Raw genomic sequence first — 18,590 nt, forward strand, 5'->3', positions numbered from 1 at the left:
CATCCACTACATGAACTCGCCAGATTGTAGATGACAAATGTATATTCATGTTTTTCATGCTTAGTAAATCTCACCTCTTGCGAAAGCCGCATTGGGCAGCACAACAGCTGTCAAGGTGTTAGAATACAGAGAGGAGAACACAAATTGAAAGCAGCGACGTATAACTTTGAGCTGCAGCATCGCAGACCACGTGCCGATTGCTGGTGGTCAAGAAATAAGGCTACACTGACGTGCTGGCAGGAATGAGAAGCAGGAAGTTTAAGCTTATGTGTTTTTTTTTCATTGTGGAGAAATTTAGGACAACTCGTGCTAATAAGAGGATTAATGCAAAGACACAATTGATGCTTTAGGAATAGGACTTTATGGGTGAAGACAGACGGAGCTACAAGTAGCAGCTACTTGTCACGGCTACAAAAATAGACAACGCTGAAAATTTACTGATAGCTTTCTCTCCATGTGTTTTAGTAGAGGCAATTCTCAGCATTGTATTTTCTGGTGTTTTGTAATTGTGGAAAGTAACTGCTATTAGTAACATTAAGCCTAAGTCTGCCCTTTTTTTGTAACGCAAATATGCCTATGCCAATGGTTACAACTGAGGTTCCCGCAAGTTACATGCATGCTGTTCGGATATATTATGCTGAAACCGCCTAGAAATTATTACTGTGTGAAAGATACTGATGCTCTGTAGGTCACTGAAATTTTATCTATGCATTGGTCAGTGTAGAGGGCTGCAAATTATCTTAGAGGGGCCTCCTCCATTTTCCTCCTATCTTTCTTTGTTTTTATGGGTATGGAAAGTACTTTTTTTTATCAAAATACTTTTTTGTCTTTTTTAGATATATAGGCTGTCATCTTTATCAAGAAATACATGTGTATACTAGTGATGGGCGAATAAATTCTCCAGGCACGAATCCGGCACATCAAAAAAATTTGGGCACAAATAGTCGCACATATAAAAATTGTCATGCATCATTATTGACGCCCATTGACTTTAATACATTTGGAAAAATAGGCGCGCATATCAAATTTGTTGCAAACGTCAAAATTGATACAATCGATAACATTGAAGAATAATTTTGACGCCCATTGACTTCTATGCGTTTCGTGAATTTTTTGCTGTTTTTTGCCATTTCACGGTCCAAAAAAGGTTGGGGACCCCTGGTCTACTGCATAGCTGTAATCAAGTTCTTCTGCAAGCATACAGCAACATTATACAGTTTTACATTTTCAGTATCTAATTCACAGTTATTCAAAAACAAACTTCCTGATCATATAAAACTATAATTACCTATATTATACCGGGGGGGTTATTTAGTAAACTCAGAATTTATCTCATTATTTCATAAAAAAAACATGGCCAAACTCCCGTGCCCGATTTGACCTTATTTATTAATTTAAAAACTCAAATTAATCAGATCAGGATAAAAACCTGATAAAATCGAGCGAAAACCTGATTGAAAAACCTGGACTTTTTTCCCAAATTTTGTCAGGTTTTTGCTCAAAACCCCCACATTTTTCATATTTTCAGGCTAAACCCAGCACAAACCCCAATATCTTCAAATTGGGATAGGTGACTCTCCCATTGACTTCTACAGGACCTCAACAGATCTGTGATGGTGGATTTTTTCCATGAAAATTTGAGTTTTTGCCACAAAAAGCCCAACCAGATAAATCTGGGGTTTAGTAAATAACGCCCTAAAAGTGTCTATAACTGGCTAATTATTGCTTCTTGAATTTGCAACTATAAACAAAGGAGAATGTCAGGAGAGTTGGACCCTATGGGTATGGAAAGTATTATTTTAATGCTGCATGAATAAAATTTAAAGTGTGCAAGACATGTATTAATGGAATATAATTGGCTAATCATTACCAGGGGAATTCCCCTGGTAACGATTTGCCAACCATATTCCAGAAGTTAGTCCAGAAAAATTGATAATGGACTAGATACAAGTGATTGGAATTTACCTGAACTGGAAAACACTATAGTGCAAACTGTAACTCTCAACAACCTCTTTAGTGTGGAAACAGAGATCCAAGCAGACCTGGACCACTGACCACTCAGCGTATTTAAAACAGCAGTTAATGAAAGGATAATGAGGCCAAATAATCACATAGGCCGGGTCTTACAGGTTTCAGAAGTGCACAGTACTAGGGAATTCACTGAAAGAGGAAACCAGGGGAGAGAGTCAGAGAATACACTGACATCCAATTATTTGGTCTTAAATATTATTTGCATGCAGATGACATCTAGATATACTTCCCTTCATTAAACAATGAAGCAAAGAAACTGTTATTTTTATTGAAAATTTTGCTTTTACAAAAAGGAACAAGCAAGAAAGGAAACATGAAAGAAAAAAAGGAACCTAGCTACATTTAGCTATCTCCTCGTGGATGTATCAATACCACCTTAAACTAAATCTACCCCCTGACTCCCCTCGCCAACTCCACAGGCCCCACATCACAGCCGCAACCTCAGGGAGCACACAGTTTTCAGGCAAGTGGGGGAGCTGGTCTGGGCCGACAGTTTAATGCCAGCCGACCCTTGATTATCTTATCCCACTTAGACTATTGCACCCTACTACTAATCTGTCTCCTGGACAACCAACTTGTTCCCTTGCAATCAAAATTAAATTCTGACCCTAAAATCCTTCTGCCCTCTCCTGAGAGGGGAACCTTTTCGTACCTGGTTAAATTAATTATTGTGGCTGCATGGGAAACAATAAATAGCATATAAAATCCTTCTGCTAATTAGTAAAGTACTATTCTGCTCTCTACAGACTCCTCTGTTCCTGTCAAAACCATTGTTTTTTCATACTGTACATCCACACACACTGCCATTGGTTGTCTTAAAGGAACAGTTTAGTTTAAAAATAAAAACCGGGTAAATAGATAGGCTGTGCAAAATTAAAATTATTTCTAATATAGTTAGCTAATAATTCTATAAAGGCTGGAGTGAACGGATGTCTAACATAACAGAACAGAACACTACTACTTCCTGCTTTTCAGCTTTTTCTCATTCAGTTAGTTAGTGACTAACTACATGGCCACATGGTACATAACTGTTCAGTGAGTTTGCAATTGATTCTCAGCATTCAGCTCAGATTGAAAAGCAAGCAGTTATGCTTGCACCCAAGTGGCCCTCCCTCAAGTCACTGATTGGTTACTGCCTGATAACCAATCAGTGGAAAGCAAGAGAGCGGCAAACAGTAAGTAGTGTTCTGGCTATTATGTTAGACATCCAGTCACTCCAGCCTTTATACATTACATTTGTGGCTAACTAACTATATTAGAAACATTTTTTTTTTATTTTGCACAGCCTATCTATATACCCAGTTTTTATTTTGACACTGAACAATTCCTTTAAATCTTTCTATTTTGCTGCTCCTTCCCTTTCTTCACCACACTATCAGGGGAATGTAATTAAAGTTGCAAAGAGCAAAACAATTCGCACCAATAAGAATAAAAATCCACATCTCGCAATGCAATATTGTTCCTTAAACTGTTATTACATTGCGAATTTTAATTGCGCACTCTTAAGAAGCGCTTGAAGGTGTCATAATCTTTTGGAGCAAACATAATGACTTTTTCATTAAGAAGTTTTATTACATTGACTGCGCATTGGCACAAACTATAAAATTCGCAAATGGTCTTCTACTGTCGGAAGTGGTCCCTAAGCAGTTTCTGGGTTCGCAAAAGCTATATTAAATTCATGCAAAGCAAAATTTGTCCGCACAAAGGCATAACTTTTTTCGCATTGCGAATAGTTTTTCCATTAGCGACTTTTATTACATTCCCCCGATACTTGTGATTATTATAGCAATGCACAATGTGAAGGGCCTTAATAGTCCAGTTAAATGTAAAATGGCAGCATCATGTTATCTCAGGCTCAAGGCAGCTATTGTAGCCTTACAGGAAACCCATTGGTCTGTGAAGGGTTCTCCTCCATTCTTACATAGATCCTATACCTAAATATATGCTACAGTGTACAGTGATTAAATTACATAGTCTGTAAAAATGCTTTCAGAGTATTTGTATTCTTTGAAAACACTATATCCAAAAGGAAGAATGTGAGGATCTCTATGCTATGAGCCTATGAGTAAGTGCCCTATTAGGCGTTTTATTTCCTAAATAAAAAATTAGGTCTTATTTCCTAATAAATGTTCTACTTTTTTAAAACTGTAGTTTCTTTATTATTGGAGATCCTCACATTCTTCCTTTTGGATATAGTGTTTTTGGATTCTTGCACCTTGGGACTGAGGTGAACTGAGTGGATCCTCCTGTTTTTTACTTAATAACGGAAATTTTTTTTGGGCTTATTACAATTTTTTTGAGTGGTACTATTTATATTTTTTCCTTGTGGCAGTAGCACAAACTTTGTCTTTATTATTTGTATTCTTTAGCACATTGTTCAGTGTTTTTTCATCCATACTTTTAATAAATTCCATGACATTCCTGGTTGTAGGTCATCTGTCGAAGGGGCACGCCCCAAACCTTGCGTGTTCTTGGCATAAAAAAAGTCAAGGGGCTAGTCCCCATTGCAATAACCTTGTGTGCTTAAAATTGTCTGCTATCTATGGACCACTGGGAACTGCCGTCTCCCGAATGACCATAGCACCAAGGTTAAAGGTCTTCTCATAAGTACGGAGGCCAGGGTGTGCACAGGTCTTTCTTCAATATAATATGGGCTAAAGGTAACCATAGACACAAAGATTTCTCTTGCTGAACAACTGATTTTAGCGAAGTCCGACCAATCCTTCGAAATTATCGTGCGGTTAGTGGGATTTGAACAATCAACATCTTACAACTTTTTGCCAACATCTGTCAGGAAAATGATCGGCCAGGTTAAAAAATCTTTGTCTGTCCCAGTGCAATCTATCTATGTTTGCAGGGCCAAGCTGCCAGCTCCCCTTTGTTTTCCTGGCAAATTGGTCTTTTTAGTTGATGGACAATTCGTACGAACGTTCCAAGATAATCGTGGTCTCATGATGACGATCGGATCTTTTAAAAATCTCAACATCTATGGCCAGCTTTAGCATAAGGTTACATTATGAGGAGAAACTTTTAAACACAGAGAAATAGAGAATTTTACTTACCTACTTGACGTAAATTCCTTTTCTTCTAGTCCCGACATGTCAGTACACATGGGGCATTGCCCCACCTGGAGGTAGGACCTATAACATAGCCAATCAAAATGAATCATGACCTATAAGACCACATGACTTCCTCCTCACCACAGTTATACTTTTGTCATAGCAGTACAGTAACCAAAATAATAATTGGGATGGGAAACCCTGTACTGACATGTTGGGACTAGAAGAAAAGGAATTTACGTCAAGTAGGTAAGTAAAATTCTCTATTTCTTCTACGTCCCTCCATGTCAGTACCAACATAATGTAAAAACCAAACTGATGCTAAGGAGGCCCTGAGAAGAGGCCAGCATCACATTCATCCAACAGGGGAGCTGATAAAATGTATATCTCCTGAAAAGGGTAGATAAAAGGCACAAGAACATGAACAACATGTCCTAGGACATGGTAAACGATTGGCAACAAGAGCTACAAAACCAACCACTAAATTACAGAGACCGGTACTTGAGGATCAAGCATTGCAGATTAAGAATAAACATTCTGTTTAAAAAGGTTCCCTCAGTGACTAGAGGGATACCTGCAAAAATCCTGCAACTGTTAAAACAAAAAGGTGCCCTAGGACACAACCAGAATGATGGCAATAGCCATCTCAGAACTAAAACACCCTAGAAACCACCAGGAAATCAATCAGATCAGGAACTAAACATAACTTGGATGCATCTATCACCAGTGCTGGAGAAATACACGATCCTCAGCAATAGCGAGTGGCCCTAAAAAGACTTGGCCCACATTAGCCTAGTCCTGCAGCTTAATGGAAGCAGCTCAAACCAGTGCTGATCGGAGTCAACTCCACACCAGAGATCAGTCCAAGATCCACCAACTCCATGCTAATAATACCTAATGAAGACTTAACTAAATGAACACCAACTCTGGGTTATCCTAAACCAGCATATCATTGTAACCATTGTAGAGCCATGCTGGTACAGCCCAGTAGCTCCACCAACCACCAAATCTAAACTGGGCATACAACATCACAAGGATAAGCTGCTGAACCAACCAATGTGACTTAAAGCCATCTACCACTAACATAGGCTGTTGCCCCAGCCAACTGCTACACAAGCAAGCAATGGGACCCAAGCCAATTACAGTTCTAGAAAACACCCACAAAAGCCGAGGCCACTACAGCTCAAGCTGCACAATGCTACAGTTTATGCAAAAACTGAACTAAACCTGTGACCATACATAGAAGCTACTGAACCAGCCAACAGCTGGGGTCACAATACAAAATCAGGCATGCCAGAAGCCTACAAACACTGGTACCAACCAGCAATGATGCACAATCCACTGGCAGAGAGCCAGCCACCATAAATGCAAACCAGTGGTGGACCAGCCAGCTATTATGTATTCCAACATAGATGTGCAAGGCCATTGTCACACTAGCAGGCCAAGATCCCCGTCAGCTGAAGTGTATGCAAAACACCAGAGTGGAATTCTAATACACAAGCAATAGTATATAAGCCAACTATTGTGAATGCCACCCTTTGGGACAAGGTCACCAACTGCACTGGCACCTGACACAAAAGTCAATTTCTATACATGCAACAACGGAGCACAAGCCAGTTGTTGAACTTGCAAAACCCTGGTCCACAAGCCCGCCTTATTGATAATAAGCAGTGGCATACAAGACCAAAAACAATGCATGTAATGCAGAAGCAAAGATTAGCTGTAAGCCAACAACATATGACCAACATCAGCTGCTGAATACCAATCAGCAACAAAATTAGCTATGGGCTGTGAAACTCGGAGCAAACACCAGCTGATGGTACAACCCATGCTAGATCCAACCAAATAGTCAATCATGCCTACTGCTGGTGTAACCAGCACCATGCCTGCAAGGATTGTAGACAAGACAAAACCAATGCAAAGAAGAAACACGGGTTGTGAGAGATTAAAACGGAGCTCACCCTTCCTTGTGGCGTCTCGGCCGCAGCTCTCGCGATACTCCGGCAACTCCAAGCCGGCATCTACAGGGCAAAATCTGTGTATCGCTATTCAGCGCTGGCCCGTCCACATCAAGACTCGCCACACTTGTTCATTGAAAAAGCGGCTTTATTCAACTTGCATAAGTGATAACAGGCAGTGGGTAAGTGGACAAAACCAATGGCTGTTGTCCTGCCAAGGATTGCCGCAAGGCAAACAGACATGCCCACCAAGGGCCACAGCAAGAATAGTAACCAAGCCTATCAGCTGCCACAGCCTGGCTGGTAGCCTATGCACCATAGGTAACAGCCAAGACTGGCAGCCACAAGCCCCCAAGGACTATAATAAAAACTAGCGGCCACCTTAGCCAAGGGCCACAGAAAAGGCCAACAGCCCAAGAACCCTGGTAAAAGGCAAGCAAGCACCTAAGTTAAGGGCCATGAAAACAGGCCCACAGCCATAACCCAGGTAAAAGGACAACCAAACAAATGTGCCAAGGGTAAAAGACCACATGAGCCAACGGCTCATGCAACAGGCCAGCAGAACAAGGGCCCTTATAAAAGGCCAGCAGACCCAGGAGCCGAGGACCATGGTAAAAAGCCATGGACCAAAACAAGGGCTCTAACCCAAGCCAAGGGCAATAAGGAAGCCAGAGGCCACACAACCCCAGCTCCCTGGCGAGATGCCCGAGGCCACACAAAGGGCCATAGACTACAAGCATGTTAAGGTGCCAATAGACATAACAGTAAGTGCCCTTTAATCTACCAACAATTAAAGAAGGGAAACCTACAGTCACAAAAACTCAGTAGATGTAGTATAACTACAACTGAGCTCCCAACAAAAACCACCAGATGGGAATAGAATGTCTAAGAGAATGCCTACTTCACACAAAAAGACGCCATATAAATAGGAACACTGCTTGTTAAGTGTGGAAACATCATAGGAAAAATGGGGCACAATGCTGCTACCGCAGAACAAACCCCTAGCCGGTCCTGGAAATACCAGGTGTAATCAGAGCACACTTGCCTACTGTGTCTGCCCAGAGAACAAACCTAAGACCTCAGATGACATCAATACAAGAAGTCAGAGGGACACAGGCACCTAACCAGATAATATGCGCTAGACAGTGGGAATAATCCAGTCCGATCCTTGGTGGCAGACTGCTTCTTAGGAGCAGACTAAGGGGCGTAACTACAGAGGAAGCAGACCCTGCGGCTGCAGGTGGGCCCAAAAGGTATAGGGACCCATGAGGCCCAAATAAAGAACAATTTCAATATGTATTGGTAAAAAAGCACAACCTCTGGATATGTTAGGGGCCCTAAAATGAATTTGCTGTGGGGCCCAATGACTCAGGTTACAGCACTGAGCCGACTCAATGTAAGGAAGGAAGGGGCTACCATACTGCTTCAGCAGTGCAAGCATCCAGCCAACCCTGCAAGCACCCTGTGTAATAAAAGGCAAATATAACCTCTGTGTCTGCACAGAGGACAACAGAAACAACAGTAGCAAACTGAGGAGTATCTGCACCTTACCCGATAGCAATGAAAAGTCCGCAGGATGGAAACTTCAGCTAGAACCCAGATAGCTTTCAGCTGAGGGACATAATTAGCTTATTAACATGCAGACTTGCCAGTGTAATGAATGTTTCAAACACACCATGGATACTGATACTTACCGGATCCAGGTACCACCCTGCTTCAGTAGAGAGATTCACCAGCCAGTACTGAAGTACCTTGTGTAACTGCATTTTGCACAGAGGACACCAGCTCACAACATACAACTTCATATAATATAAGAAGGAACACAGGCAGCTTACCAGATAGCTCAGACTTGTCAGCAGGAATATCCAGTCCCGTGGAACACTGCTTGTTAAGAGCAGACTCATAAGAAAGGAAGGAGGTGCCATACTGCTTGAGTAGTATGGCACTCCTGGAAGTGCCTTAGGCACATGAGCCAATATAACCTCTGTGTCAGCCAAGAGGATGCAGGGTCACCCATACAAAACTTAAAATATTAAACAGCAATAGCAAAGGGGCCAAAGGAACACCTGCACCTTACCAGATAGTGACTAGTTAGCTTGATGGAAACTCCAGCCAAAGCCCTGATTGCTTTAAGCTGAGGGACATATTAAGCTTATTAACATGCAGACTTCCCAGTGAAATTAATATTTCAATACACAATGGATACTGAGAAATCAAACTCACCGGATTCAGGTACCACACTGCTTAGGCAGAGGGATTCACCAGCCAGTACTTAAAGTGTAACAAGAACCAATACTGCATTTTGCACAGAGGACGCTAGCTCACAGCTCACAATATAAGACTTCAGATAATACAAGAAGTCAGATGAACACAGGCACCTTACCAGATAGCTCAGGCTTGTCAGCAGGAATATCCAGACAGGTGGAACACTGCTTGTTAAGAGCAGACTCATAAGAAGGAAGGAGGTGCCATACTGCTTGAGCAGTGCAACCTCTAGCTCTTCCTGGAGGTGCCCTAATAACATGAGCCAATATAACTTCTGTGTCTGCACAGAGGATGCAGGTTCACCCACACAAAGCTTAAAATATTAACAGCAATAGCAACAGGCCGAAGGCACACCTGCACCTTATCAGATAGTCACTAATTAGCTGGATGGAAACTCCAGCCAAAGCCCCAATAGCTCTCAGCTGAGGGACATAATTAGCTAATTAGCATGCAGACTTCCCAGTGCACTACACACAGTAGATAATGAAGAATCATACTCACCAGTTCAGGCTGTTAGAACTAGCCAATGTGCATACCCATGGCCCTTTTGCAGAAGTTCTGTAGAGTTCTGTAAAGCCTCACATAACTCAAAAGAAAAGGGGGAGTCCAAAAAGCTCACAGGTAACAATGTGGGAAGCCCACACCTGTGTCTGTTCCCAAAAATGCACTAGATTGAATCTTGTGCCTCGCTGGGCATATAGCAGGGGGGCTGTTTTAGCACAGGGCTAGGACCATGGGTATGCCCACACCTGCACTACTTCCCAATAAGTGATAATTTACAGATTATGCGTCTTGAGGCATCAGGTAAATTCTTCTCCATTACCTGGGAATCATCCCTCTGTGTGCACACCGAGGTAAAAAATAAACAAAAACAAAAAAAAATACAGAAGAAAAAAACATAAGGCTCACAGGTAATAATGTGGGAAGCCCACAACTGTGTCTCTTCCCAAAAAGCACTAGATTGACGCTTGTGCCTCGCTGGGCATATAGCAGGGGGGCTATTTTAGCACAGGGCTAGGACCATGGATATGCCCACACCTGCACTTCTTCTCAATAAGCGATAATTTACAGATTATGCGTCTTGAGGCATCAGGTAAAATCTTCTCCATTACATGGGAATCATCCCTCTGTGTCCACACAGAGGGGAAAAAATAAATAAATAAATAAACAAAAAGAAAAAACAAAAACTGTGTTTGATTTCTCTCAAAACTCACCAAAAAATAAAAAGTGAGGAGGGAGATCCTACCTCCCTGTCCAGTAGGACAAAAAAATAACTGTGGTGAGGAGGAAGTCATGTGGTCTTATAGGTCATGATTCATTTTGATTGGCTATGTTATAGGTCCTACCTCCAGGTCTGGGAGGGGCAATGCCCCATGTGTACTGACATGGAGGGACGTAGAAGAAAGAAAGCTTACTTAGATACTGTTCCAGCATTGTAGAAAGAAATAGGATAATGGGAAACCTTGGATCTGCACACACCCACATCACATACACTTTTCCGCTTGTTGGCAGTTTGGCATAAACTGTGGTGATGACTATTAAAGCAGATAAAGTCTTTTGATGGTCTAAACAAAAATAGTTTAAAGTAAAAGATAAATCTGATCGTTTATTAGCCAGACAGAACTACCATCAGAACTACTGTATACAGACCTACCATCTAGGTTTTTGTGGAAAACAATAAAACAGGAGTTTTCTGGGAAAGCTCCAAGGTTTTAGTAGTTTTGCCCAACCCTATTTTTTTGGGCTTTCTTCTTCATAAATAAGGTCCATTCGGGAATTCGGAGTTGCTCGGAGTTGGATATTAGAAATACTGAGATAAATTTGGACCTTGATGAATAACCCCCTTAAAGAAATACTGACATCAGAAAATAACCTTTTTAATATCTATCATAACATTGTCTTTTAAGGCTATTTATAATTTTGCCATAAAAGTATTTGCCTGATGCTTTTGCACACTTCTTTTGGGTTTCTAATATTGAAGTGTAAAGTGTCATTTTTCCCCTTCTGAAGCAACTCTGGGAGGGGGGTCACCGACCCTGTAAACTGTTCTAAATGGATATATTTAGTTGATACATTTCTTATCTTTGTTCTTGCTGAGCAGAATCTCTGGGTTTCATTACAGACAGCTGTTAGAATTGATACAATAGTTGCTAATACTGCAGAGATGCTGCTGAGAAAAGTATCAACTGAATGTTGCAAAATTGTAACTGTTTAGTCTGCGCCTGAATTACTGAGCAGCCAGACTCAAACACCAGAGACATGAACATTCAACATAAAACAGTAAAAAATAAATAATGGAAGGTAATTGAAAAAAAGTCTTTATTTCTGGGGAACAATCTAAAAATAATTGAATTGAAAAAAGTGTTTGGAAGGTGACCAACCCCTTTAAAATGACTTGACTTTTAATCACAAAATAAGGAAGTAAAAACAATTTTCCCCTCCCCCTGCTTTGCATATGCAAATAAGGGTTTGGTTTGGTATTCGGCCAAATCTTTCACGAAGGATTCGGGGGTTCGGCCGAATCCAAAATAGATGAGTCAGTGGCTCCCATTTGAAAAATGGAAAGGGTCAGAAGAGGAAGGCAAATTATTAAAAAACGGTAAAAAAGAAATCATGAAAGCCAGTTAAAAAGTTGGTTAGAATTTGCCATTCCATATCATACTAAAAGTTAGCCCCTTAATAGCACATATAGGGGCAGATTTATCAAGAGTCGAATTTCGAAGTGTAAAATACTTCGAAATTCCACCATTGAATTGAATCCTACAAAATTCTAATTCGTAGGATTTTAAGCATCGTACGATCGTATTCCGATCGTAGTATGATCGTACGATCGTACTTCGAATCGTACGATTCAAACAATTTTATCGTGCGATTTTCCTTCGAATGCCAAAAACTTCGAATTTGGCAAAGTTTTGTAGTCGAAGTTTTTATATAAAATTGGAGGCATAACAAAGGGGTCACAGAGTTCATATTTGGCCCTAGAACAATGGTGTACTCATATGCTAATTGCAAAATTATATTGGGTCTTTGCAAAAGTGTTCAGGTAGTTATGCAAGTGAATGCAAGCAGCTGGCTAGAAGTATAATGCATGTAAATTAATTGCATATACATACATTCATAGTTATAAATCCATGATACAACAAAAGCTATATGAAAAAGCTGAAAACACAGTTTTTTCCTTCAAATCACATTTTTGTGGCATTTAAAAAAAAACAAAAAAAAAAAACAGGTTCAGAGATGACCTCATTGCAGTTGAATGCAAAGTAAACAGCTTTACTACAGTACCCATGAAATAATGCAAGCATTTATACATGTTTTTGTGGGGTTTTTTTTAAACATATATGTAGCTATTTATTGTTTTTAGTCTAATTCCAAGACTTTCAGTCACTTCTCTCCCTGTGGGGATTATTTCCCATATATTACAAAATAATCAAAAACATTATGCTACTTGCTTACAAATGATGAATGTGTGAAAATTGTCTATATAAATATATGATGATATACATATTCACTATGTTGAAGGGATGCTTTTAAAAATTCAGTTTTATGATTACATGAAAATATTTTATCCATGCAACCTTAATGATTTTCATTGCCCAACTATGATGTTTTTGAACTACTAATACCAGCCCAAGCTGGTTGATTGTTGGTGACATTCTATATGTTGAAATTCAGAACTGACCCTGCATGCTGATGAATAAAGATATACCGAATGGAATCATGTACCACTGCGAGTTTAAAGCTTTAATTAGGAGAATCTCTTAGTAAAGCTTTGCACTTTATAATTTACAAATAGTATGTCGTCAACATGTTTTTGTAGTGCTTTACAGATTGTCCATTCATTAGACTTAGACTCATGATTCCCAGTTATATATGATATAGTGACAATGGATTAATAATATTTGAGGATTGTAGAAAATCAAGATATCTAATTTTTGCTAGAAAAAAAAAGGTTAGAAAAGCGTCTCTCTGCTTTGCAGACTGTACAGACAAATGTTATAATCAGCATTATCACCGCCTGTCCGTATCAAATAATGGAAATCATTTACAGATTAATTTAGCCATTTAGAGAACTGCAAAAAATAATGCTACATTAAATGAAATATGATAAACTAAATGAAGCATGGCAGTAGATGTCGGCTCCTCGTTTGTCTGTTCTTATATTCTAGTGTTTATAATAAAGAAAAAAGAAATATTGAATTTGGTAATTCAACCCTGCATTGGATTTAAGACGCTCAGCTCAGTCAATACTGCAATTTCTAGCCACAGTTTGGAGGATATCGAAAGATCCACTGGGCTGTCCAGTTAATGTAGTAACTTCACATTTGTTCTATGCAGAACTGGTCTGTGGTGATCGCCTATATTCTGTACACTGTGCTAAATATGCGCTGCGCTTGTTGCTTAAATAGTTGTCATTTGGGCTGCGCCTTGCGTAAAGTTCTGGACATTAATGCGATTGGTGAGTGGGTTGGAGGTCTTTTTAGTTGTGAGTAGGCAGCAGTTTTATGCACTTGTAACCGGGAACGGTATAATGTGTACGTGGTGCTGTGATTTCTCTTAGTGCTAGGGCTATGGCACAATAAGATCTGGGGCTTTTCAAGTTCTAGCTCCCTCTTGGAGGCCTCCTACTTGATTCACAGTATGATTACAAATGTTATCTTCAAGCTGGACCAGAAGGCCCAATATGTGGGTACCACCTGTTCATTTGCTGGTGAGGAGTCTTGTGCTTAGTGCTCATTAAAGGGAATCTCTGTCCAAAAAAAAAAAAGGATTTTTTTTTTTGCTGTAGTCATACACAATATATATTTCCTTTTGATGGTGAGGAGTCTTGCGCTTAGTACTCATTAAAGGGAATCTCTGTCCAAAAAAAAAAAGGATTTGTTGTTTTGCTGTAGTCATACACAATATATATTTCCTGTTCTCTGGTTCTGACTTGAAATAATGTAGCAGAAGTCAGCTCTCCTCTGTCTGTCTGTTAAAGTAACTTTTAGTATGTTATAGCGTGACTAGTTCTAAGTTACTTTTCAGTTGGTCTTCATTATTTATTTTCTATAGTTTTTTTCTATAGTTTTTTCCCAGCTTTCAAATGACCCCTCTAAATTGATTGGTAGATTGTTCCCCAGAAATAAAGACTTTTTTTCAATTACTTTTCATTATTAATTTTATTTTTTACTGTTTTTCCAAAATCTGAGTTGAATGTTCCTGTCTCTGGTGTTTGAGTCTGGCAGCTCAGTAATTCAGGTGCAGACTCTAAACTGTTACGATTTTGCAACATTTAGTTGATCCATTTCTCAGCAGCATCTCTGGAGTATTAGTAACTATTGTATCACCCGAGATTCTGCTCAGCAGGAAAACAGATACAAAATGTATCTACAAAATGTATCCATTTAGAACAGTTTACAGGGTCGGCGATCCCCTTCCCAGGGCTGTTCAGAAGGTGAAAAAAGACACTTCAATATTAGAAAAATGGTCACACATAGAAAATGGGAAGTTATTATTTCTGGTGATCTATCTGCAAACAACTAGTTGTTTGAAGGAGAACCGACCCTTTAATTAAATCAAGGCATGGTTGCTAGGGAAATTTGGGCCCTAGAAACGAGATTGCTGAAATTGGGGACCTGCTGAATAAAACGCTAATTAACTCAAAAACCACAAATTAAAAATGGAAGGTGCTATGGGGAACTAGGGCAATATTGTGCGATGAGAGGCTTATATGGTGCAGTTCATGGGGACTGCTTGTTCCTAAAATACCGTAGTGTACAGTCTCTTTAGCAAAATCCAAACACAATTTTATATTCATTGATCAAGGAAACAAAATTGCATACAATGTCAATTCCCCGAAAATGTGTTCACCAGCACTTGCATTGGACCCTCACACAATAACCTCCACTGCCCCTGGATAAGAGATTGATGATTATCTGTCTCCTCTAATACTGTCCCTCAACACAATTCTCACCCGTCTCATCTAAACCTTCTACTATCCCTTTAAAGTAAAATTGTGCTTACCCTGACTCGTTCCATTTGCTTTACATAAACCTTCTATAAGCACCCCAGAACGATGCGCTTATCTATTATTCTAATGTTCTGTAGTGCTTGTCAGAAACACTATATCTCCCAGTCCTATCAAGTGTCCCTCACAATAACTGTTAATTTGGGTCGCTTGCTGTCCACTAGTTCTTGTCACAAAACACTGTGTTCAATGGCCTTTCCCATCCCAACCTTTTATAAATGTTCTCACTTGTACCCCCTTACAGCCTCTTATTTTAACACTGGCATTAACTGTCCCCCATTTCTCCCCCTTGTCATAACGCTATTCTCACACTCCATCCCCACTCTCATTCTTCTCTCACTGTCCCTCATAATAGCGCTGTATACTTCAGTCTTCTAAAGCACCCGGCTCTCCAGGTCGTCTCTACTCCTCTACACTGGACCTATCAATCTTCCATAGTCATCTACACTCTCCAGTCCACCTTAATGCTCTGCACTGGACTATGCAGTATTTACTAGTCCTCTACACTAAACACTTTGGTCTATACTGGTCCTCTACACTAAACTCTCCAGTCTTTCCAATCCTCTACACTGGACTCTCCAGCCTTTCCTAGTCCTCTATACCGGACTCTCCAGTCTACCCTAGTCCTCTGTATTGGACTATGCAGTCTTTACTAGTCCTCTACACTAAACTATCCAGTCTTTACTAATCATCAACACTGGACTCTCCAGCCTTTCCTAATCCTCTACACTGGACTCTCCAGTCTACCCTAGTCCTCTGCACTGGATTATGCAGCCTTTCCTAGTCCTCTACACTGGACTCTCCAGCCTTTCCTAGTCCTCTATGTTGGATCTCGTAATAAAACTCTATTAACATGTCTCCTGTAATCTTTACAGCTCCCCTCAAAATAAAAAACTATGGTCCCTAGTTTCCCCTAATGCTCTCCAGCAGCCCTCAAAAAGACACCTGTCTACCCTATATCTGTACAGCGTTTCTAATTAACGTTGTGTTAACCTACTCCCCTAGTTCTGTTTAAGGAGCCCATCACAGACACATTGTTTCCCCTCTCATCTCCACTACCTTTACAGTAGCACTGCATTCTCCAGATATCCACGGCTCCCTGTCCTTATAATAAAACTCTGCTTTCCCTTACAAAAGCTGTTCATAATGGTACTTTGCTCATTTAACTTCCCTATTCATATTTATTGCACCAATGTCACCCTTAGCCCATCTGTTTCCAAAAAATACTTAAAACGTGCAGCTCTCATGTCATACCCCAGTCTTGTAATGCAAAAACTGCTTAAACATGCCAGACTTACCATCATGTGAGGACTTTTGACATTCAAGCGCCGGGATGCTCCCCTGGGGATCTGCTTATCTTGGGACATCACCTTTCAAGAGACAGAGCCAACAAAATATTCAACATGAAGTTGTATTGCATGCCATCCACTTCCCCTTTATACTGCCTACACATTTCAGCCTCAAACAACAAGTAAGAACTTCTAGTAGGCATTAAACCATTTGCAACAAAAGAAGTGTCTTTTTAATGAAGCAATTTGAACCTGGATTGATTTTTTTCCTTGCACTTAACCCATGCCTCTTGAGGTAATCGTTTCGTTCACATGTAATCCAAAGCGCAGGAAAAAAACACAAACTACCTGCAATTAGAAACTGCTGTAAATGCCCAGAAGAAGTGGCAGCAAGTGTCAATTTCAGCTGTCAATCAGCAAATCCATCAGACTTCTCAAAGAATTGCAAATCTGATTTTTTTTAAACGGTTTGTAATTAAAAAAAAAAAATCAAGGCCTGTAGTGTAGCTTTCTAGAATCAAATAAGGCACCGGGTTATTAGATGAAATAAAAAGGCTGATATAAATACATTATATAGAAATACACACATACTTATATATGTGCATGTAAACGATTTTGCTGTGAAAGTGTCTTTAGAAACCATTGGAAACTTGAAGAAATCAAGAGCTAATTTATTAAACGAGTTATAAAAGTGCAGAAGAAGGGGATTACGCGGTGTTATCTACAATCCCAGAAAACTCACCTTTCCTCCAGAAACCCCTACAGAATCCAACTTGTTCCCCTCTGCACGAGGAACCAGATTCTCATTTTTCCAGTACATTGGGAAAGTAGGTTTGCCTATGTTATCAGCTGGAGTATTGGTTTCCAATTTTGAAGAAAGGACAAATCCTGGCTGGTTTTAGAACTTGGTGCAAATGCCCAGGCGCTGCGCAGCTACAAGATCCAAAAGTCCCATATCTACAGCAACTGGAATGTGTGGACTGTAAATGGAAAAATTGGGCTGCGTCTTTCCACTTTCCTGTTGGTTGGAGTTTGGAGGCAGGAAGGGAAGGAACATTGGCGCAAGGAAGGCAGGTCTGTAAATGTCCTGAAGCTCGAGCTTTGAGTTCCAACTTTTACAATTCCACCGTGTGGATCTTCTTGCAGCCTGGAACGTTTTAGCAACGCCACTGATTTATCTGATGAAGGGAGAAACCAGTTTTGGGTATAACAGTGTCATATCTGCCAATGTTCCCATTTGCTCATTATTGCAATTCATTTTATTAAAGGGATGTGTCTGTGTTTCAGGGAGTCCTGCAAGTCGTCTGCGTTACTGGCACAAAGGGACCAGGCAATTTCATAGAAATCATGTTCGTGTTTGTTCGAGGCGTAAAGAAAAACGAGAGTTTAGTTACATCGAGTAGCGAACGGGATAAGGTTGATATTTCCTAATACAACTGATTTTCATTGGGTTAAGCCTCCCACCCGCCCCCAGTTCCCACAAACTCCCCCTCACCTGCGTAAAGTCGCAGCCATCCGCCTAGATCTGGATGCGGTTTCTGTGTTTGGGTTCTGCAAATGAGAATGAGAAAAACTCAGTATTAAAGGATGAGGGGGTTTTGGTCCAAAAGTCTTTGCAGCAACGACTTTACCAAGGCCAACATGGCACAGAATTTTAACTCACTATCAGCTCAAATGTTTATCTCTCTGTCTTATTACTTGGTATTTATTTTGTATATAATAGAGAGAACATAATATACCAAGGCCAACATGGCACAGAATTTTAAATCACAATCAGACTACTTCTGTAGCTCAACTGTTTACCTCTGTGTTATTACTTGATATTTATTTTGTATATAATAGTCAGATTATAATATATCGATATCACTTTATTTAACCTTTCTTTTTATTCGATTAAATCTAAATTATTTTGTTAATTTCGAATTTATTTGCATATAAGCATTTTGTCTATCATATTTCTTTTATTTTTTTTTCTTAA

At 40.0% G+C, this 18,590-nt stretch overlaps 1 protein-coding gene across 2 annotated transcripts in view; it reads right to left on the bottom strand.

Annotated features, from left to right (window-relative positions):
* lhx6.L (LIM homeobox 6 L homeolog) overlaps positions 1–18,097 on the bottom strand; it is a 100,160-nt gene extending 82,063 nt beyond the window's left edge. For both annotated transcript variants that reach the window (XR_005963502.1, XM_018229600.2), the window contains exons 1-2: positions 17,355–18,097; positions 16,622–16,693 (exon numbers count right to left, since the gene is read on the bottom strand). Coding sequence is in view for 1 of the 2 variants with exons in the window: in XM_018229600.2 (XP_018085089.2) it covers positions 16,622–16,693; positions 17,355–17,432 (150 nt within the window). In the remaining variant the exon portion in view is untranslated. The remainder of the gene's footprint in view (positions 1–16,621; positions 16,694–17,354) is intronic.
* Positions 18,098–18,590: the final 493 nt, after the last annotated feature.

This window comes from Xenopus laevis, chromosome 8L, assembly GCF_017654675.1.
Source record: "Xenopus laevis strain J_2021 chromosome 8L, Xenopus_laevis_v10.1, whole genome shotgun sequence".
Taxonomy (NCBI): domain Eukaryota; kingdom Metazoa; phylum Chordata; class Amphibia; order Anura; family Pipidae; genus Xenopus; species Xenopus laevis.